The 22,313-nt window shown below is 39.4% G+C and overlaps 1 protein-coding gene and 1 long non-coding RNA gene across 2 annotated transcripts; one reads left to right on the top strand and one right to left on the bottom strand.

Annotated features, from left to right (window-relative positions):
- Window positions 1–39: 39 nt before the first annotated feature.
- Window positions 40–15,921, bottom strand: smtnl (smoothelin, like). The gene is made up of 10 exons (XM_061280280.1): window positions 15,760–15,921; window positions 14,688–15,509; window positions 5,438–5,519; window positions 4,407–4,664; window positions 4,273–4,335; window positions 4,136–4,196; window positions 3,912–4,061; window positions 3,711–3,834; window positions 1,221–1,372; window positions 40–762 (listed from the first exon to the last, which is right to left on the bottom strand). The coding sequence occupies exons 2-10, from the start codon at window positions 15,309–15,311 to the stop codon at window positions 636–638; spliced, it is 1,641 nt and encodes a 546-aa protein (XP_061136264.1). The 5' UTR covers window positions 15,312–15,509; window positions 15,760–15,921; the 3' UTR covers window positions 40–635.
- LOC133155184 (uncharacterized) lies at window positions 12,895–21,954 on the top strand. Its single transcript, XR_009714608.1, has 3 exons — window positions 12,895–13,184; window positions 19,508–19,686; window positions 21,648–21,954. It is a non-coding gene; the product is annotated as an uncharacterized LOC133155184 (long non-coding RNA).
- The last annotated feature ends 359 nt before the right edge of the window (window positions 21,955–22,313 follow it).

Below are 22,313 nucleotides of genomic sequence, written 5' to 3'. Positions count from 1 at the left end.
ACCTTCACAACTTTATATACACAGTACACTGGAAAAAAATTGTGTTTTGAATTTTATTTCATCAAGTAGCATCTAAAATGAAAATGTAAAAGCATTTTTTTTTCAGCTGACAATTGATGATTTTAATAACTGTTCATATCTCAATATCCAAGCATACAGTGTGTAAATAAAAGACACCATTCAGTCTAATTTTGCAAACACTCAGTTTCATATGCTTTTTAATATTTTGAATACCTACGTACATGTCAATTTTTCACTGACGCGGCAAATTGTATCCCTTCTGGTGCAGGGTCAAAGGTTAACATCCTCATCATGTGGGAATAAAAAAAGTTTACAAACAACAAATACATATACAAACTAAATATAGTCAACAAATTCAATAATGTGGTGTCTTCATGGATTTGGATAACAGGTACACACGGACGCACACAAACACTTTTAAAAGCTTAGTCCTCCCAAATGGGAACAAATGTTCTCCAATTTACCACACGAAGGCAGCAAAGTCTTGAAATTATTTTGCCTTTTTTTCCCCTGGACAGTGAGAAAATGCTTTTATTTCCCTCAGTGGCTATAAGGCGGTGGAAAAGAGCAAACAGGAAAAGGTCACGCCACCAATATGCGCGTGGTTGTTGAGGTCACTCAAACTTGCGCAGGTGGTTGTAGAGGGATTGCACGTAGGTGAATACACACATTGGATCCGGTTTACGACCCATAATCATCATGTCATCCACTTCGATTAGGCGGTCGCAGCCAGCCTTCAATCTAAAGACAAAGGCAGAGAAAGACAGAGCATTATTCGAAGCTGGTAATGTTACAATCTATTCGAGTTTGTATTTGCTGCCCTGCTGAAAAAAACAAACATGTTATTGTGTGTTTTAGTGGTGTTTAATCCAAGTTTGCATGAATGAATGAATGTTACTGTTTCTGTTTTCTTCTTAGTGTACAGTGATCCCTCGCTACTTCGCGTTTCGTTTATCGCGGCTTCACTACATCGCGGATTTTTTTCACCCCAAATTAAAAAAACATTTAAAAGTCAAAATAAAACTTCTAAATTGAGGACAAACGTGTGTAATCTTTAGGACAATGTAGTATTGCTCCAAATGTTCGTTTACATTCCTTTAGAAGTCTGTACTTCGCGGATTTCACTTATTGCGGGTGTTTTTTTTGAACCAATTATCTGCCATAAACGAGGGATTACTGTACTTCTTTCTGCTACTCACTCTGCTGTTCCAAAAGCCAGTTCAAAGTTCTGCTTGCGGTTGTCAGGTGACAATAATTCGTAGTCAAACTCGGTGGGAAAAAAGGAGTGAACCAGAGCACAAAAAGCCATGCCGTCGCTCCAACTGGATGAGAAGTTCTGGATATCTATGTTCTGCAGAACAGGAGAGATGAAAAGGAGGCTTGGTAAGGTTTTTGCAAGTGTGTACACAACACAAATTAAAAACAAAACAAAACACATTTAAGACGGACAATGGAAGATTAAAGAAGACAACAGTTTGGCCATAAAACTATCCCCACTTTCACATTAATATGATAGATGTCACGGGTCTGCTCTGCTTTCATCTTCATTGTCTGTTTTTCATTTTTAATGGCTATTCAAGCCTTCAAAGTCAAAACCCCAGATGTAGTCTATTGTGTTGCTTTTTTTTTTTGCCATGCCATCACAAAATGTTACTAGTGACAGAAAGGAAAAGTGCATGTTACTACCAGAACTGAAAATGACAATTGACACTGGCTGCTCTGTCTGATTATTTAATTAAATAACCATTTCAAACAGATTAATTTCACCAAACAGTTTTCATGCTGCCTGTTGAAAGAACTCCTTTTGGCCCACGAATTATTTCCTGTTCTATTTCCACGTGTTTGCCATGCATCTTTACTGAAATGATGGTAAACGTCAATTTACACTTTACACTGACAATTAATTAATATGTAACTTAATTTTTTTTTTAAAACTATTATTTTTTCTAATGATGACAGTTTAAGCATATAACCAATTAGAACACTGTATTAATTCCAAAGGAAAGTTTAGTTTTGAGATTTGGAACCCAAGCAGCGTTACAGAATGAATTAAGTACATACAAGTTCCAAACATCCAATAATTTATGATTTTATTAAAAAGGCACCATAAGGCTATTTCATTCAACAGTTCATAAATTTGAATTACTGGACCCACCTATTTAAGAAAGCCCACATTTTCCACGAGGACAAAGGCAACCCCTTTCAAGAGGATAAGTTCAACTCCAGTGTGCATGATTCTTCGCAGTGAAAGCTAACTGATTGCAGACTTGTCTCGAGTGAAAATGCTGTCTATACTTGAGTGAAATGGAACATGTCAGGTCATCATATGAACAATAGAGTGTTTCCTCTTAGCCATAAGAGTCGTGGCTACGCCGATTTGACGATAAGTAAAGCCACATGGAGCAGCTGGCACGGGCTGCCGGGTAACAGTGTAGCAAATGTGTCAAAACACTTAGCCATGACCTCAAATGCTTCAAACTCTGTAACCCCAGAAACACACAATTACAAAACACGCACATGTATCCAACCACTTTCACTTTTGTGCAGTGTTTTTTAACACATTATTGTTGAATATTTTTAATTGCTGACAAACATCTGCGCTACAGTTCATCCCATGTGTCAGTAGGGAAAATGAGTGGGATGTATGTTTACTTATGTATAAGGCGTGTTTTAAGGTGTGTTAGCCTAAATCTACTTGTGCCTGTAAAATTTCACGTTATGGGCCCACTGTGCTCCTAATAAAAAAAAAAAGTTCGTCTGGAGCCCTGCATGGTCGGGTCATCAGTCAGTTACAGGAAACATATACTTCACACAGTCATTGAGTGAGAACCAATCCCATGCTGGCTGCAAGTCAATTTTTCATGCTCATTGACATCGCCTACAATGAGTTACAGAGATTAGGTTTCATTTTCACTTTCAATAGAAGTGAAAGGATGAATTCCATTCGATTCTATATGCATTGAACTTAATGTCCCTATAAAGTGTCTTAAACTTCACAAACCATAGTGTAATTTCCAAGTCTGCCAAATGTGCATTAAAAAAAACATCACCAAGAATTTAAAATAAATCTCCAAAATTAATAGTGCCCTGCTCGCAGATGTCTGTTGGCGTGTCCATTCAATGCACTGAAAATTGTCTGTAGTGTGAGCAACAGGTTGAATAACGTGTGCCGCTGTGTTTCATAAATGTTTCCTGAAGCGTCTCTGCTCGGTGGACCCACACATGATCCAAAACTGAGGAAGGCAGTGATTTATTGGATGACGCTGACACCGGCCTTCAATGCCAAGAGTTTGTTGACCTATGGCGCGGCATCCAATTTATCACGGCCTCACTCAATTTCGTGTCGTGTGTGTCACCGTTGGCTGCGTCGCCGGAATGACGATGCTCAGTACCTTGGGCTTAGTTTTAAACACGCCGAAAAATATCCTGCCAACTGAAATTGAGAATTGAATGCTACCTGTAAACAATTTTAAACATCGTTTGAGTCTTTGCACGGTTTCAGCACTATAAAAAATCTATGGAATTCCTTTAGAGGGTCTTTATTTTATTTTATTGAACGTAAACCTGCTTATAGGTTTGAATGTGAGTGTGAATTGTTGTTTGTCTACATATGCCTGTCATTAAGTGGTGACCCGTCCAGGGTGAACCCGCCTCGCACTCAAAATGATCGATCTTATTGACAGCATTACCTGGTAGCCGATGGTCTTGGAGCGACACCACTCAAGAAGGATTTGTTTGATGCTGCTGGCGCTGGAAACTCCAAAACTTTGGGAACGCTTCAGTTTGGGCTTGGATTCCACAACTTTGGTGCGACTGTACAGGTAACAAGCAAACATGTGAGTACTCTTCCATCATTTTCACACAACCTAATACGTAAGCATTTTTTTTACCTGTTACTGATGTCTGTGTCCAACCTATCGAAGACTGACCGTCGAGTCTGAGCTCCAATGTTTCTTGGTAAAGTCTGAGACCTCACCAGTTCTCGCTTCCTTTCTCCTCCATACCCAAAAGATCGCTCTTTGCTTTCAATGTTGTCATCCCTGCAGGGGACAGAGAGTCTTACACTAACCAAACCTAAACCGTGAATTAAAATGTCACTCTTATTTTAACTAACCGGTCATGTTGAGGTAACCCTGCGTAAGTCACAGTTTTAGCAGAGGGCGAAACCGTTTTCTCTGCAAAGAGAGTCATAGTGAATCTCAATTGTAACTGTGGTGTCAGTGGGCATGTCTGTCTGCCTGCGAACCTCACCTTGGAGGCGCGAAGTTCCCGAAGCTCGAATGGGTGAGGTGGTCCACGTCTTCATGGAAGATACTAAAAGCAAACGGAATGTTTAGTCTGGAGTTTTACAAAGTAGATATTGGTTAAGGTTGTCATAGTGTCACCTGGTTGAACTGGGGATTCTGCATGTGGTTGAAGCTGAATGGAGCTAGCAGTTGATTGGCTGGGAGGGAAGGATTCTGAGATTGGAGGGGAACTAGAAGATGTGGAGCTACTGGGAGAATCTGGACAAGTCTTGACTTCTGCTGTCTTGGTGGTGGCCGTGATGGGGAAGTGGGCCATCCGTATGGCGACTGGAGCTATGTGTTCATGTGGGAAGTCTGTGAGTGGAGACATCTTTCCATGTGCCAACAAGGAATGTTCTGATTGGAGCAAAGTAAAGACGTCACATTAAAAAAATAATAATCCATGGTGATAGATTCTGGCAAATATTGTGAATGTTTGTCCGTATGCATTGGTGATGGGAAAATGAAGCTTCGCGAACCAGTATTCTTTGGCTCCTCTAGATGGCAACGTTGGTTTAAAGTGAAGGGTTTTAAGAAGTTGTTGCGCTGGGTTGGGTTGAATCTAATATTTTTACTTGGAAGTTAAAGCAAAAAAAATGATCCAAAATGCTGCGTATTTCTTGAACAAAAGTTCTAAGTGGAACCACTGGTATATTAAAGAACCACTGTATTTTCAGAGAGAAAGCTTAGCTTCCCACTCATTGTGGCACCATTTTCTGTATGGTGAAAGCAGATTTAAAAAAAAATTTGAATTTGGAAATAAATGTGAGGAACCTTGGCTAGAACTGACATTCCCATCATTCAGTCTGGTGAGCGTTAATGTTTGAGCCTCTCTAACCAAACCAAACATAGGAGAGAACTAGCAAAGAACTGACAGTGATGACATCACTGTGAAATAGTCTGGGATTAATCTGCCAGACTTGACAAATGTCTCCCAGAACCACAAAAAAACATTACTCAACTATTTTAACAGGCTAGCACTCAACATCCCTTAGTAAAGTGATCCTCAGCAATGAAGTCAGTAAAACTTTTTAAAAGCCTCTCACTTAATGGCATGACGTCACTTTGGTGCTTGATCTTTGAATTGGAGAACATGTTGTAATGGCATGATGAGAAACACTTGTGGGTACCTGTTGGTGCAGCGTGTCCGTTCTCCAGGCTCGCATGTGCCGGGGCCGGGTCAACTTCGATTGGCTCCTCTCGCTCAATACTCTGGAACACACACGCATTAAAACACATTTTTTTAATGACTTCCATTGCAAACCTGGTGCAATTTGGACTGTCAGTAGACCCAAGATGTTGTGTAAACCTCCAGTCTCCCAGGAATATAATTGATGGATGAAATGTGGAAAAAATGTTGTACGTGCGTCATATTTGGATCATAGAAAGTGTATTACTAGATTCAGATGCTTTAGGTAATGAAACACATGAATTACTCATTTAATATATGTGCCAGGTTCCTTCCTAAGTGGTTGTGTTCTTCGTTCCATTCCTACTGTGATGGCTTTCTAATAATCGTGCAAAATAGTTATAATTAAAGATGACGGATGTGTCAAACGTGATTCTCTTTCATATAATTTAATTCCATATGGAACATGTAGAGCAGGGGTGTCAAACGTATTTTTTCGTGGGCTGCATCATCGACCTAGTTTGCTTCAAAGGGCCATTAAAATTGTCAACCCAAATAAATGTATGAATGTCTCATATATAGTATAGGCTAGACAACAAACTGATGAATAACTAGTTTTCAAAACAGAGACTAATAAAAACTGTTCAAATATTTCAAAATGAAATATTGAAATTGAATATTTGAAAATAAAAATTATTTAAAAAAATGAATGGTAATATAATTTGCTAATATATCTCAATTTTTTTAAAAGTGAAAACAATTTAAAATTTTGGAATTGACATATGAATTCGATGCACAATTTGTCTTCGCAGGCCACCTAAAATAATGTGGCGGGCCGTATATGGCCCCCGGGCCTTGACTTTGACACCTGTGATGTAGAGGCTTTGGATCTTGGACCTCTAAGTCAACCACTCACATGATAATAAACTGCTTTGGCAATACAGGCCTACTGATAGCTGTGCATATGTTCGCAGAGTTACACCATGTCAAAAATGACACAAGTATATAAAAGAGCAATTCAAAAGGCTTTCAGGAAGTAGAACCACAGGTAGTCATGAGGGAGGCAAGTGAACAGCTGCTTATGTTTGAAACTGTCAGAGTGGAGTTAAATGTGTTTGGCGGAAATCACCGGGCCATTTCACCACCGGATTTGCAGTGTCACCATGCATACAATCAAAGCGTCAGTGTCGTTGAAGCACTCAGCTTATTCAAGTTCCCTCCAAGTAGCTTGAAAGTCACAACACAAAGGTGCATAACTGTACTTATAAGCCATTGTCGACACCGATATGGGAAACACAAATATCTTTAAATGAGTTCGAGGCACACGGTTGCAAAGTGGAAACAGACAAATTGTTGCTTGTGTGTTCTGTGGGAAGGGAAGCTTGCCAAAAATCTGTGAAACACGATAGCTGGGCGGCTCCAGTTCCTGTAAACTCTTTCCATTATCTGCACTTCTGGTTTGCTGGCAGAATACTCTGCAACAGTTCACTTGGCACTTACGAATGACAGGACACCTGAGGCCATGCCACACCCGTCATGCGTGCCACTATTCTACTATATTCTATTATATTACTAGAGTGAGTAGAACTAATGTGTTTCAGGAAAGAAAATAACTGATGGATGATGTCCAACTTGAATATCTCAAAAATTCAGCTTCGGAATGTATTTATAGTTGCTCATGTATTTGTTTAGTGAACATAAAAATAATTGACATAAAATAGTGTAATAGAAAGCTAGGAAAGATTTAAGAGAAAGCACATTAATTTTCATCATAAATTCAAAAGGGAGCAGGAAGAAATAAAAAATGTATCGAGTCCTACCTCTTGTTCTTTAAATATATCAATGTTATCCAACGATATATTCAGCAAAGAGTTATTCCAATACAGTAATGCATCCCAAAGGAAGGAGAAAAATGTCAGAGTATTTTACAGATTCCTCCAGAATTAAAGTTTCCCTATGAGGTCTATCCATTATTCTTATCGTGCATCATGGTTTTCGAATGACAACACCGAACAAGTTGTACTCGGTGCTTATTTAAATTAACATTTTGTTATCAATGCCAGGTTTGAATGAGAATCTTTTATTTAATTCTTTTTTTATGAGCCACTCATGTTCCGCCTTACTGGCACATGCAAGACTTTTGCAGTGTCTGCCTTCTGCTGATAAGTCGCTAAAAGTAGAACTTGTCACGTCAAGATGGCACCAGAATAGACCAGTTTCTCCATCTTTGACCTAACATTTGGAATGATTGTGGTACTCAGTTACCAGAAGTGTTACCTAGAAGGTATTCTACATTCTTCATTCAAAATATACTTATGGATCATAATGACATCAAATATTCTTCCCTCTTTCCGATCAGTAAAAGTCTTGCCTATTTTCAGCTACAGTTAAAGTAGGATAGGGTGGTCTTCATGCGAAACATTTAATTCCCACTCAAATATATTCTGCAAACACTCTTGGTTCCAGAGTCTGCATGTATCCAACCTCGTGTTAGTGTTCATTCAACCGCATTCATCAATCAACCATCCCTTTCAGAGTAACTCCAGTTTAGACCAAACATTTTGCAGACTGTTTGCAAAAGTCACACAAGTGACTGTTGCTACGGGAACACTTGCACTAGGAAGCCCTTGTGTTTAAACAGGCAGTATGAGGGTAGATGGTGAGTGTTACATCCTGTTTAGGCAAAGGATATTGTTTGGCTGTGACAGGTATCTCCGTGAAGGCATGGGGGCGGTTAGCAGGGTGTTTGATTAGCGAGGCTCCTTGTTGAAGGAAATATCACAACTAATGTGTCATCCGACAAGTGTAATCCATCTATCTCATTTTTAAAGTGCTGCTTCTCATTATGGTCACAGGTGATCCAAAACATTGCTTAGCTGACTTTGCGAGCAAGGCACCCTGGACTGTTACCTCATAACTGTGTGGCAGATGTATACTAACCATTGGACCATCATTCATCAAATTATTCTTAGTTTAGTATGACACATGGGGGACTGCATAGAAAAAAAGAACTGGTCCTGAATACCTGTTTAACAGTAACTTTTTAAGACATCCAGAATATACAGTATGAGTTAGTGTTAAGAAGTGCATTGCAGCAAGGTCTGCAACTTTTATCGCTAACTTTGCAAAACCGGTTGAGGTTGTGAATGTCATTCCAAAATGAGGTGACAGGACAGGTTGAATTACGGTGCAGTGAAAGCACAAGTAGGACCTCATGTATACGTACGTACGCACGCACACACACACACTCCTGTAAAGATATCAGATTAGGGTAAATGGGGACGTGGCTTCATAATCTCCTCTAAAGAGTGTGAAGAGGAATCCGATACACCACTTATTTTTTTAAGTACATTCATATAACCTATCATTTATAATAAAAAATTACTATAGCCAACCTTTGCATTGAGATGGAAAATATGTGCAAGATACATAAATTTATAGAGTTTCTTGCCTACAGATATTTGTGTTGGTAAAGGAGAAGCCCTCTTGCTGTGCAGTCGTGTAGCAAGAATTATTATTACTGTTATTTCATACGTGCAGAAGTATACAGTATGAGACTGTGGCGGATCATCCGTGGAGGATATTACTAAATGACAGACTTTAAGCTTGTTTTTTTTTGATAGAGCTCATAGTTAGGGCCGGCTCGGGCTTGTTGTGATTCATCTCTAAAGTATGTTGGCATAGCCTTCGACTGATGAGGGATTCCCCATAATGTACCAAAGTCTTCTCTGCCACTGTCTCATAATTATAGATTCAAGTTGTTATGCTGTTTATGAATGCTTACTTTTTTGAAGCAGCTCTGGGTCCGAGCTTCAGTTACTTTTATCATTATTATCGATGTATGTTGCAGAAACGTAAACTAAATGACATTACACCCTCCTCATGCTAACTTTACCAGTTTAGGCATGTGGGCAATATTTCCTCATCGTATTCTTCAAAACTAGAGTTGACTGTAATCTCCAAACAGTTCTTCAACTACTAGAAATGCTCGTATTAATTATTACATTGTGTAGTGTAGGTCGGTTCATTTGTACAGAACAATTAGTTCTCTGTGTCTCCCGCCTCCTTACTGAGTTTATTTTCCAATCCTGTTCTCCCTACTAGTACACAGTATCTCTAACATATGGCAACAATAGAGCATAACTCCCCTATCTGGACTATCTTGGCAGTCCACCTCCCTCCTTTCAGCCTTCACTCACTGTGATTCTCAGTTCCTGGCAATGATGCAGTTCACTGAGGGGGAGTCTGACATGCTAGCTGAGAGATCAGGAAAGTATGACAAACTGGGACCCTCTTGCATACGGGAAAAGACATGTACAAAGAAGCATTACCAAACACGTTCTGCACTGTTGATCCTTGATTTAACCTTGACAGTAGTTTACCGGATTTTGGATAAAAGAGGTCCACGGGGACTGCAATTGCAGGAAAGGTGGCTCTACAAAGTATCGACGCACTGGGCTAAATACATATACGCACACAGACGAACCATACTTTTCAGATTTTTATTGGCCTGAAATTCGGAAAACTATAAATGATTTTATATTCCAGTTCACAATTGCCCTGTGTTGGTTGATGATATCTCAATAAAAAACATTGAGTTTAAAGACACTTCCAGACACTCTAATTACAATAATATTGCCACGGTAAAAGTGAAAAACAACCTGCAACCTTTTGCGTTGGATTGTTTTGAACAACAAAATGGGTTTTATTTATTTAACCCAAATAGCAGGAACTTTCAGAAGTCTGTTGAAACTTGTTGAAAAGGTCAGATCCACCCCTCTAACCCCCCCCCCCCCCACTGTTCTCACCTCTAATTGACCAGTACATCACTCAACAGAAACAGCGTGAAATACACTCATTACCAAGTGAAAAAAAAGAAGTCATGCCTTCAAATTAACAGTACGAAGAGCGCAGACCTCCGCTAATCGAAATTTCATAGAGAGATACTGTTTCACTGCTCACACTGGTAACCTAATGTGGTGATCAAAACAACATCTTGTCTTATTTCATACTTGGCAAACGTAGGACTCCTAATTTAACTTGAATACTTTTCTTAATTTTCCATTCTTCAGCTAAATGGAATTTTGTATATTGTTAACTGAAGACCTTTTTGTAAGAATGCTGTGTTCAATTAGTGATTAGGCTTGAACTATTACTCTCTGATATTGGACATATTGATGCTTTCTAGCAGTAGTGGGTCCAGAGGGCATTCAAGGTGTCCTACTGGCAGGTCATTTATTAACTTGTTTCCACAGCGATGATGACGAGAACACAGCTTATTGTCTGGAAGTCATTAAGAGAGCCTAGGCTAGCCAGGGAGTATCCACATACCTCTGTTACCCCACGCCACTAGTCCCCCCCCCCCCCCCCCCCCCTTTGTATACACACTAGTCTCAGCCGTGCAATTCTTTCAAATTTGATTGTAAAATTTCCAAACATCTATCATTGTGTGAGTTTTCTTGATATGATTTTTTGTGAATTGGAATTGGCAGTAGAGGTGCTTTTTTTTTTTTTTTTTCTGTACAGTCTTACACATTAGTGTATATATAGCCGTAAAAGGGAGTCCTGTTCGGAAGCAGCCAATCTCAGAAAGAAGGGGGAAGGGACGCCTCACGGACAGGATGGATGAGTTTTGGCCCAGGTCAGCAGTTTTATGGGGACTGGGTAGTGAGTCTCTGGGGACAGTTCGTAAATGTCAGATTTCAGTTTTTTATGAAGATAAATATCTTCGCTGCTCATTCCCTGTTCAGCAGAGGAACCTGTCCATGACTAAAACAGCCAGTAGGTCTTACGTCATTCAAAAGATGACCTGTGGAGTACAATCTCACGAGAGTCTCCCAGTTTGACTTTGTCTCCCTTGAATGGTCCAGTTGCAGGGTTCATAACGTTTGCTTTGGTTGTATAACACAAGTAATTAACATGAACATTTTTACCCACAATCAAGACATCTAAGATTTGTTAAGGGTGAGCTGAAACCTTTCCTGGTTATTTTGTGGCAAAAGGCAGACTACAATCATATTTGGCAAACAACCATTCACACCGACACACTGAATGGAAATTGATCCAATGCTGGAAAGCAGGAAAGTTTACCCGTGAACAACTGTTAACTGGCACAAAACCACAAAACGAGAAATTACTAACGGACAAAATTGCGTTCCTGTTTGTGTCTAGTATAGGAAATATTCAAAGCCAAGGTTTGACCAGATGCAGATCTGTTGGCAAAATGGCTGGAAGTGGTTGGCGTAGCCTACTAACTGATTTTTTTTAAGATGCCTTCCAACTTTTTCCTCTTATTATTTCCAAATACCATATATGGGCGAGTGTGTACACATTCTCAGCGCCAAGTAAATTATTTTCTTTCTCCTGAGATCAGTACATTTAACTTCCATGAAAACAACCAATCCGTCTTCTCCACTAGCTCGTAACAAGTTCTATGCTGCTTGTGTACAGATAAGCATCAGAGGTAAGAGTTGTGTAATATTAGTGAGGGATGGAGGTAATGGTTAAGGGATAGTTAAAAAACCGCCTCCAACATTTTCCTTTCAGGGTATCAGCTCTTATGTAACATATAATGTGAGTCTTGTAGCAAACCATAAATCAAGAGCATCTAAATGCTATTTTGATTGAGACCAGTAGATAACCCTCTGACCTGAGAAAGCTAATCTTGATTTTCCATTGAGTCAGTTAAGGTTCTGCTAATGAAACCCTGTCCACTGCACACACATATCCATCCATTATGTATAGGTTATCATTTGCGGGGTTACTGCGAGGCTGGACTTTATTCCAGCTGACGTCATTCGTGTGAGGAGGGCAGGACATGTTTTTAGAAATTAGCCAGAGTACCCTCCATTACCTTTGTGCTGGACCACATCAGAGACATTGATTTACAGTGAGTCATTTGATAATAGTAGTAAATAATGTAATCAGTAGTTTTAATTTAATTAAAAATGATATGAGCATACAATGATAACTATGTTCAGGCTGACGAAATCAGTTCACAGGATGAACATAATGCTAGTAAATTTTCAATCAATTTAGATTATTCTGGGGAAAAAATCTAAATAGATGCATATTATTATCGGGGGAGAAATAACTTCCCAATAGCGTTTGGCTACTGATCTAGCAGTTACTATGGATGAAGCATAAATTGCATAGGAACTGAAAATAAAGAATTGTTGCTTCCTTTGCAGCTCCCACTCTTCCTGGAAGACTCTTTAATATTCTAGAGTGCCTGCGGAAATGTTTTTACTTTAATTTCCAAACAACTTTTGTGAAGTTAAACAACGTTCAGCAAGAGTTTGAGGTCCGGGCTCTAGTGGGAACGCAGGGTTCACATCCACCCTGCTTTATTAATCAATTTTGAGATGTGTCTCCATAATTGTCATCAAATCAGCAATTAGACACATTGACTCAAGTTGATTTCTAATTTTTCCCCTTATGCGTGTGAGCTAGAGACAAACAGGCCCATGCACATAACTTTTGGCACAAACATTCACCTTGGATTGATGATAAAGAATGCTTGCAGTCTGTGTGTAAAACTTTCAAGCCTAACAGACCTGTCTGAACAGCCAAGTGAGCGGCAGCTACGTACGTCATCCACATCACTTTCAGACAGGAAGAGCAAGAGTGGTAATCTTGTTGAGAAACCCCCTCAATGAAACCTACTATTCCGACGAGAGTAGCCGAGCACACGCGGTGCAACTTTTGACCGACAGCAGGGGATCTCCTGCAGAGTCAAGGAAACAAAGGTGGCCTTGTTTTGTTTTTACTTTGCTCACATGATTTCACAGCAGATAACATTCCTCTAATGTAGCCACCAAAGGCTACAGTGAGGCAATAGTCGACTTAAAAGACAAAATGAATGAAATTTGCTTGTGCACCATGGTACAACAATGAAGTGTTGAACTTTTGTGCCGCAAATAGCTAAATTGTGTTTTGTTACCATCTTGTTGCATCATTTTGGAAAAACAGTTCCACTCCATCCATGGAGATGATCAATGCAGGCAAGGTGAATTGTGAAACAGGAAAGGAAGAAATTAACTCCAATTGCGTTAAAATGCAAAATTTTGCATGTTAGTATTTTTTATTTTTACCTTTTATAGGCTAGGCCTCTCCAAATTTGCCATGGTTCATATGGTCCATGAAGGTTGTGTAAGGTGGAGCCAACCTGCAAAGGGTCCTTCAGAGGACACAGCCTAATAATTCTGACACAGCTTTGACCTATTATTGTCTACTGTGCTCAAATACTCAATGATGGACAACAGTGCTTCTCATTTCTGTAACTTCAGACTCCTGACTTTACTTCTAAAACCCACGTGAATTTAACAGCATTGTTCTTTGCAAATAAAATAATGAGGATGAAGAATAATTAGCTTTCACTACAAATAGAGCAGACCTGAAATATGTAGAAGAGTGTGTGTTCACTTTAACTGGGAAAAAAAGGGAAAACACACACTGGGTTCTCACTAGACTGTGATTGCAGAGTTGATGAATTGAAAGGGTTAGAAAGAAATTGTGACATTTGTGTGCAACAGAGGAAGAAGAAGCAAACCTGCTAACACATGAGACTTCCTGCTTGTGAACGAGTGCAGCGTGATAACATTGGTTAGACGGAAGCTGTTTATCTGGTGAAGATAGAAGTGTTTGGAAAAAGCTGACAAATGCAACATAACAATGAAACAGAAAACCACGAAAGACATTCCAGGATTTTGTTGGAATCTGAAGTCTACCTTATTTAAGAATACAAAAAGAGTCACACACCACTAACCTCACAGATCACAGTAACAATACTTAGTATCACATATGGCATTGTCCGTATCGTGGACTGCTGCTTTCCAACCTCACTGACACATCCGTGCAACCGCAACACAAACACCACCAGCTCCACTTGCAATCTGCCCGTTTCACCACTTTCTCAATTTAGAAAATTGCATTGCAATTACTGGATTACAGGGTATTGTTTGTTTAATTGCCATCCATATTACATTGTCTATTTCACCCAATTGTGGTCAACCAGTACAAATACGACAAAGAGCAATAAAGTAGTGGTTCCCGCACAGGGGCACTCCCTGGAGATGGAAGCAAGTGAAGTAGCGAGACCAAAAATAAAATTAAATCCAATTCAATTGCAGAGAAACCTCTAAAGTTCCATCTGGAAGAAGTCACATAAAACATGCTAGGATTTGATATGTGCAAATTATTGAGTGCTAATTGCAACATTGGTTGAAAAGTGTTCAAATTTGGTCACTTACATTGTTTTTGCTGGATACTGCAAATGTGGCCCGGCTGGAGAAGCGACCAGTGGACGGGCTGTTACTTGAAACAGGACTTGCCACAATGGTGGAAACTCTTGAAGCGATGGGGGGACTGCCGGAGTTGGGGGACGAGGAGAACGTTGGAGCGCTGGATGCAGCGTTGACGTGACCGCTTTGGCCGTTGTAGGTCTGTACACGGCTCCCCGGGGTGCAGGGCTGGTTGACACTCTGAGTGGGGGATTCAGCCTTACCGCAGATCACCTCCTTGACCTCACGGTGATTGGCTTGGATGTCACCGAGGTGGTTCTTGCCATTTTGACTGCTCATCCCACTGAGAAGTTCTACCTGTCGTCTTAGGGCTTGCAGCTGAGTTCTGAGCTCTCGGTTCTCCTGCTGAAGCTGAGTCATGGCTCGCCCAAGAGTCCCACTCAGGCTGAACGTGTCTTCCAGGCGATGCTCCATGTTTAACTTAAAGGCAGTGACATCCATGTGGATCTCTCTGATGGCCTCCCTCAGAGTGGCTTCATGACGGGCCAAAGCCTCACACACCGTCTCCCCCTCAGGGCTGGAGGAGCGAGGATGACACAAGTCTCCCATCTCAGCCAAGGTTGTTGCTTCCATTGAGCCAGCTGTTGGTTCTGATAAAAATCTTTGAGTCTGGAGCTTCAGTTTTCTGAGAAACTGGCTGGAGGGGAGGGGACTGATGGACACAAGGTGCAAGGTGAGGGGGACGGCCCAAGGTCTGATCTGGTTAATGTCTCCTGCAGTGCTGTCATGAGCCGCCTCTTCTCCAGAGAACTTCAGGTGTGGATGAGTCTTCTGAAAGATTGCAAAATAGAAAAAAAACAGGAAGTCATGACCTTTTGCATACAGTTCCTGTAGATTTAGATGCATCAGTAAGATTTGCAGTACGGTCTTCCATTCAGAGTATCACTAAATTTTTACGACACAATTCCCAAACGCACTAACATGTGTTTCTTAAGGAGTCACGTAAACTCTTCTCATGTTTCATAACTCTCATAAAACACAGCGATGAGGTAATCTTCACTAACAGCTGCAGTGAACTTACCTCAGCCTCATTCTGTGTTACACATCACAGCTGTATGACATTGCATGCGTGTGTGTGTGTGCCTGGATATGTGTGTGTGTGTGTATGCTCTTCACTGCCGGCTCTGGTTTGTTTAAACGCTCAGGCTGAGCTCTGCTTTTGTCTGGAGGAGGGAGTAGAAGGGGAGGGAACAAGGAGGAGGAGGATGGCAAAGGAGTGAGGAAACATGGAGGGTCATAAATTTAGGGGAGGGGAGAGCGGGTGGGGCCGGGGAGGTCTCCTTTATACTCGCTGTGTAAACTATTGGAAAGACTTTCGTCCTCTCTGCACCTCACCTTACTTCTCATTATCCATCTCCTTTATTTCATTATCTTTTAATGGAGAAATTAACCTGTTGCAGCTTTGTTTAGTTTTATTTAAAAAAACCCAAAAAAAACACTAATGACAAGTAGGAAATTTGTCTCGGACTCCTCATCCTTGCGACACAAAAAGCACATGATTAAAAATATACATGACATTATATTGCTACATTGCTTAACACAATATATACATATTTATATATAGCTCACACAAACCATATCTATCAGTTTATTTTAGTCAAATTGTCCGAATAAACTCCTTGCCTTTATGCTTGTATGTCTGCTTTCTGTCTGCTATTCTGCCATCATTATCTGTCCATCCACTTGCTCTGACAGTGTTTCATTCCGATAAATAGTCCACGTCGAGTCAGGTGATAAAGGCTTTCAATGCAATGACTTTAAATCACTTCAAATGCATTACAGTAGTTTTAAATGATGGCTTAAATGTACAGTACCTCACACATTTGTTTCATTACATATTCTTGACCATTATAGTGATGTTTGATGCCAAAATGAGATCGATGGCCAGTGACCCCCCCCTTGTAACTGGACCCCAACAGAGCAAACATTCCACACACCAGATAGCCTCGTGTGCGTGTGCGCGTGTGTGTGTGCCCATATTTGTTTGAGTGTAGTAAAAGGAGTATGTCTCAACAGTACGAGAGCTTTGAGATGGGGGATGTTGAGATACAGACAGCAACGAACCAGAGGAGTTCAAAGGTCATGAAGTTTTTTTTTTCATCTATGCAAATGTCATGTTTGAACTACATAAGGTGTCATTCTGTGGGCAGGATAGTTTGGAGCCCTGGTAGACTTTGTTGTCTTATCAGTCCTTGTGTATGATTTTAAGAAGTGTGACCCCCAGTTTGGTCATGTAGCATGTATTGTAAACCACAATGAGATAGAACATACTAATTGAATTGCAAAGTATGTGACATGGAATGTATCTTGAAAAGAAAAAACCTGTATTTATTTTTATGATTTCAAAATATACGTTTCAATATTTACGTATGATTTATTTTTGTTTCAAATACAGTATATAAAATTTATGTAAACATGATCTGATACTCTTGCAAAGCCCGTGACTCACGCTGAGACTCCATCATGACTCACTGAGCTATCAAAATGAGTTTGAGTTTATTTGTAAAATGAAACTACTCTTATCCCTTGAGGTGCTTAGACTAAGACTACTGCGGGCCCACTCTGAGAAGCTCTTCTTTCCGGTAACCATGAGTCAGCAGGTCCTATGAATGACCTGCATGAATCAGCGTGGGATGAAATCAAATCCCAAGATGTTGTCAAAAAAAATGTCTTTTGACGTCCAAGTTGACTCTTTGATTGTTTTGACAATGATTCACTTGTCGGACAAAAGAAGACAACATACTTTTTGTTTGTCGAGTACAATTACTGGAACTACAAATAGAGTACTTTTAGTAAAATTCTTGACTCCCAGAAATGTGTGTTAATGATCCAGAAAGTTTTGAAAAGATTGAATCCACAGTGTATGATGAAAGTTCACATGTAAATTTGTAAAACATTTAAGTATGGGTAAAAACAATGATTTTGGAGTCCGAGCAAAAGGTGACTCTTCAAATGAAAATGCAATATGCAAATTTTATTTAAATAAAATTATACAATATCTCATGGAGGAATGACAACAAGGTCAAGAAGGAGGTTCTTTTTGGCTATGAAATTGAACGCAACAAGACTCGCTGAAGTTAATATGAATATGGGTCAATGTGTCAAGTGTTTTACTGGAAGTGAGAAAACAACAAACTGTTCATTTTGTGGTAACTGATTTGCTTGTATTAACAGAGAGCAGAAGAGTCATGGTAAAGCAGCAATTTGCTGTTATGCTGCAGGCAAATTGAATACCCTGTTCAGAGAAACAAAGTCCGCACCAAATGTAAATGCTTTTAAATCCAGACACCAAATTTTGCTTTTTCACCGTACCTATGAATGATTAAGGTCTTTTACTGGATTTTTATTACCAAATTTTCCAAACCTTTCCAAATTTTTTGTCTTCGATGCTTATTGCTGTAATGTGAGTACTACTACAGTTCAAACTAATTCTGTGAAATACTGCGTGTTCTACTTTTCCAACAAAGACGATTGCTCTTATTTTTGTCACAAAAAAATACGATTTGAATAGACTCTTATGTACACTTCTATATCTTTCTACAAATGAGGTGTGACTCCAATGTGAATAGCCAACTTTGAAGCTTATACATTGTCATTTACTGACCACCACCGCTGACCCCCGGGACCATGGCACCACAACTGCCGAGAATGCAACAGTATATTTTCGAACCAACCACATTCTTCCACTGTAATTCCTCCCCACATCCCTAATAAGCCAGCATTCATTGAAGGGTGAGGGTACTCACAAACACCCCCACTGCCCTTTTTGCGTCAGTCTTACATGGCAGCAAATTAAAACATGTACTCCTGACTTCACCTTACAGACCATAAACTTTAAAAGGATACAGTTTGTCCCGCAGAGACGAATGTACGTCATGATTAAATGGACTCCAAGTATTTCTGCACCGCCCGTAAAGTCGTGTAAACACACTTGGATACACACTTGCGACAAACATCCAACATAGTACAAGAGAAATAATGTAAATACTGTTTGCCAGTGAATTTTAATGATGTAAAAATAAAAAACACCATGATTTCTGTTTTCTTCCATCCAAACAGATTAGAGACCTCTGTGTCATTCAAGGGTCACTGATTATGCATTTCTTAGATGACTGTAATAATGGAGACTTACTCGCACATGGGAAGAAAAGCAAAAACAAAAGTTTGCCTTATTACATAGAGATTGCTTGACTCACCGAAACTTAAATTGAGTGACCTGTCAGTACATCCATCTCCCTTATGTAGTATGTTGTCAAAACCCAGCTGCGGTTTCTCTTTAAGTAGTAGCTTGACTTCCGCTTTAAAATTACAGTGTACATCAAGGTGATGTTCAGAAAAAAAGAGACCACCATTCCGGCTGTCTGTGATTTTATTTCAAATGTGGAAAATGCAGACCCAACGTCTTTGATAATTTAACAAGAGAAACAGGTTTAGTACCAAGGGGAAGTCAAACTATTTCCGAGAAGTTTGTGGGAAATGTTTTGCAAGAGTTCAAGTATCGGACCCTCACGTTGGAGCTTTCATATTGACGTCAGTAGAATTAATTGTGTGTTGACTGTGTTGAATAATAAACCAAACTATAACCTCCATACAAGTAGTACAAACAACAAGGGCATAAGTCCAGTATAAGTGACCAGTTGATGTGCTGTTACTGGTTTAAAAAAACACACACACAATGGAATGAGAACTGTGGTGCAGCTCAACTGACATATTGGAAGATCGAATTGCGTATGTTGATAGCTAACACAACTTGTCACTGTCATTCACAGCACCATGGAACCATGGATTCTCTTCACGCTCAGACTTATTGCTTTTTCCTTCGCTGGATGCCAGCACCTTGGAATTATATCCATGACATTTTGAAAGCCAGTGTGCGCACTCAGTGTGCCACGTGTGTGTCTGTGCGTGACCTTGCCTCGCACTTGGTGAAGACATTTAAACAAGGACGGTGAGTGTATACAAGATAAAGAGTAAACGAGTGAAAGCACTTCAGTCTCTGAAGGTCACGATCAGTTTTCATGTAAACACAAGGACAGCAATGCAGTTTACAATGTGTTATTAATCACAATGTGAGCTGTCCAGCTTCTCAATCTGTAAACAATATTGCTGCACATATATAAAGTAGATCTCCGCAATCCCTTCTCTGACACTGGTTGACTTTCAATTTTTGAAAAGCTTGTTAGAACATCAAAATGTTGCTCATTCATTGTACCTGCAAAAATTTAAAAATCATTTCAAACCCCTTACATGTAGAAATGTTTGAAAGGAAATAGTGCAAATCTTGCAAATTAACAAGCTATTATTATGTGAATATAACTGAATGAATATTTATTGGGTTATTTGTTTATTATTTATTCATCACTCATTTTATTTATTTATTAGTTATTGCTTGTGCCTTCTTGTTTTTATTTTGTGTCGTCTACTTGTATGTTTATCGTGTACTGTGTCTCGTCACCGTGGGATGGAGGAAACGGAATTTCGGTTTCTTTGTGTGTCTTGACATATGAAGGGATTGACAATAAAGCTGACTTTGAACTTTGAATGTAACATTTTAATCATGAGCTCAGCCTTATATGGGTGCTGGCTTGAAACAAATAAATCACTTAATTTTTAGCTGAAGCAATCTTCATCCATAGCTGCTGCTTATTCAAGCAGAAAATGCATGTATGAGCCTTTTTTCTTTTTTTAACATGAGCTCATTGTCTCACCCCCTCCCTGTTTTTTTTTTTATTACTTGAAGAGATTTGCAACCCGACCTCACCAGAGTATTTGGCAGGAACACAAAGTGCAGTGCGTTTGTTGAGGTCGGCCAGACAGAACTGAACACAGACGGCAATTAGACTCTTTGCATTTCTAAACAAGCTTTTCTTCAGAATCACACTTGTGTTATTACATATGTGTCATAATAACTCAGAAAGGAGAAGCAGACAAGTGAGGCAGCATCATTCGAGAGGGTAGTTAGTTAACGTTGAAGGACTCGTGTACTTTGACCTCTGTTTTGAACTCGAGTGAGAAGACGAGAATTCCAAGAAAGTCCCACAAAACATTAAGACAGAATCAAAGCAAAGGTTACGTGAGCGACGGGCTTGAAGTTAAGTCCAAGTTTATCTCACCATCTTTAACTAGCAAAAAAAATACATCATTTAAAATAGTAGCACATATGACTGTTGCCTGATTTTGGCTGAGATGTTTTTAAAATAAAACTGAACCTTTGGGATTAACTACAAGAGAGATTGTGAGCCATTATGCCAGGTCCCAGATCCAACATCAGCAACCTCTTACCTTACCAATTTTCTTTTCTAAATGATTCCAGATTCTTTGAACGGGGAGATTACCACCATATTCACTTCCATAGGTGTAGTCGGGTCTCCCAATATTAAACTATATTACTAATATTAAACTTTTGAATCCACATCAGGTCATAGAAAGAAAACAAGTTGTGCTGAACCACTCAACGATTGAACCCAACCCTGCCCCAAATATCAAAAGTCTGCGATTAATTGATCTCCTCGACAGATAAATATTGCTTATAAATACCACAAAACTAGTATTCCAGTTTTCCATTCTGATTGATTCATTCCCTGCGGTCTATAACATTATAATGTATCAAATCATGAACCCATGTTTCATGAGCAATAGAATTTAGGAGTCAAATTATTCAACACAAACCAATCACTTTCATGTAATTGATCATATCATAATATTCTAAAAACACGCTGGCATTTTGCCATTATAATAATAGTACGAAATCAAATTTAGCCATCTAGTCGTCTCATACTCTCCATGATGAGTTCATTTTTTCAGTTTTGCACAAAAGCCCAAACTGTTTTTGTTGGTATTGTTTGTATGTGTGTCCCCTCAAGTTGATTGATCAGCTGTTGAATAATTTGATATTCTGTTTCGGCACAGAGCTAGTGAACTGCTCTGCTTTGTTTGTCTTCTCCGAACACTCGAGATCCCGCCTGGGCTGCACACGTTGTCCCTTCATGGAGGCACTCACTGCTGGCAACAGGCTAACACAAACATCTGCAAGCAGTCAACACTTAGGCTCATTTTGTTGCTGTGCTCAGGCTCACACTGGAACGTACAATCAAGACGTCTTTATTTGCAACTTCAAAGTTGGTTTACGTTTTGTTAATTGTTGTTCCTTTTATTTATGATAATGAATACAGCTTATTGCGTTTATCGTACCCCCATAAATGAGAGATAAACGATGCTGTATGTCCCAACTGTGACAGGTGTGGTTACTTTTTTTTTTGCCTTGATATTGATCTTTTTGTGAGGTTCTACAGGCAAACCTAAAGCTCAACTAATCTTTCACAAATACCAGTTAGAGACTTGCAAAATGGAGCAGGCCCATTTCAAACTCCTGTGGAAATGTTTTTATTGATTCTATATATTACAAAGGGCTATGAGAAATATTATAATATACAATAATATACTATATCAAATAATAATAGGTTTTATTTAGAATGCATTTTACATTTGAAGGCAAATCACAAAATGGACACAGGACAGATAAAACTAGGATTAATTATAATAAAAACAACAAAGTAATAAAACTCGTTAAAATAT

The sequence above is a fragment of the Syngnathus typhle genome, linkage group LG6 (genome assembly GCF_033458585.1).
Source record: "Syngnathus typhle isolate RoL2023-S1 ecotype Sweden linkage group LG6, RoL_Styp_1.0, whole genome shotgun sequence".
In the NCBI taxonomy this organism is placed as follows: domain Eukaryota; kingdom Metazoa; phylum Chordata; class Actinopteri; order Syngnathiformes; family Syngnathidae; genus Syngnathus; species Syngnathus typhle.
Note: the sequence above shows the minus strand (reverse complement) of the source record. Positions and strands in the feature narration are given on the sequence as shown.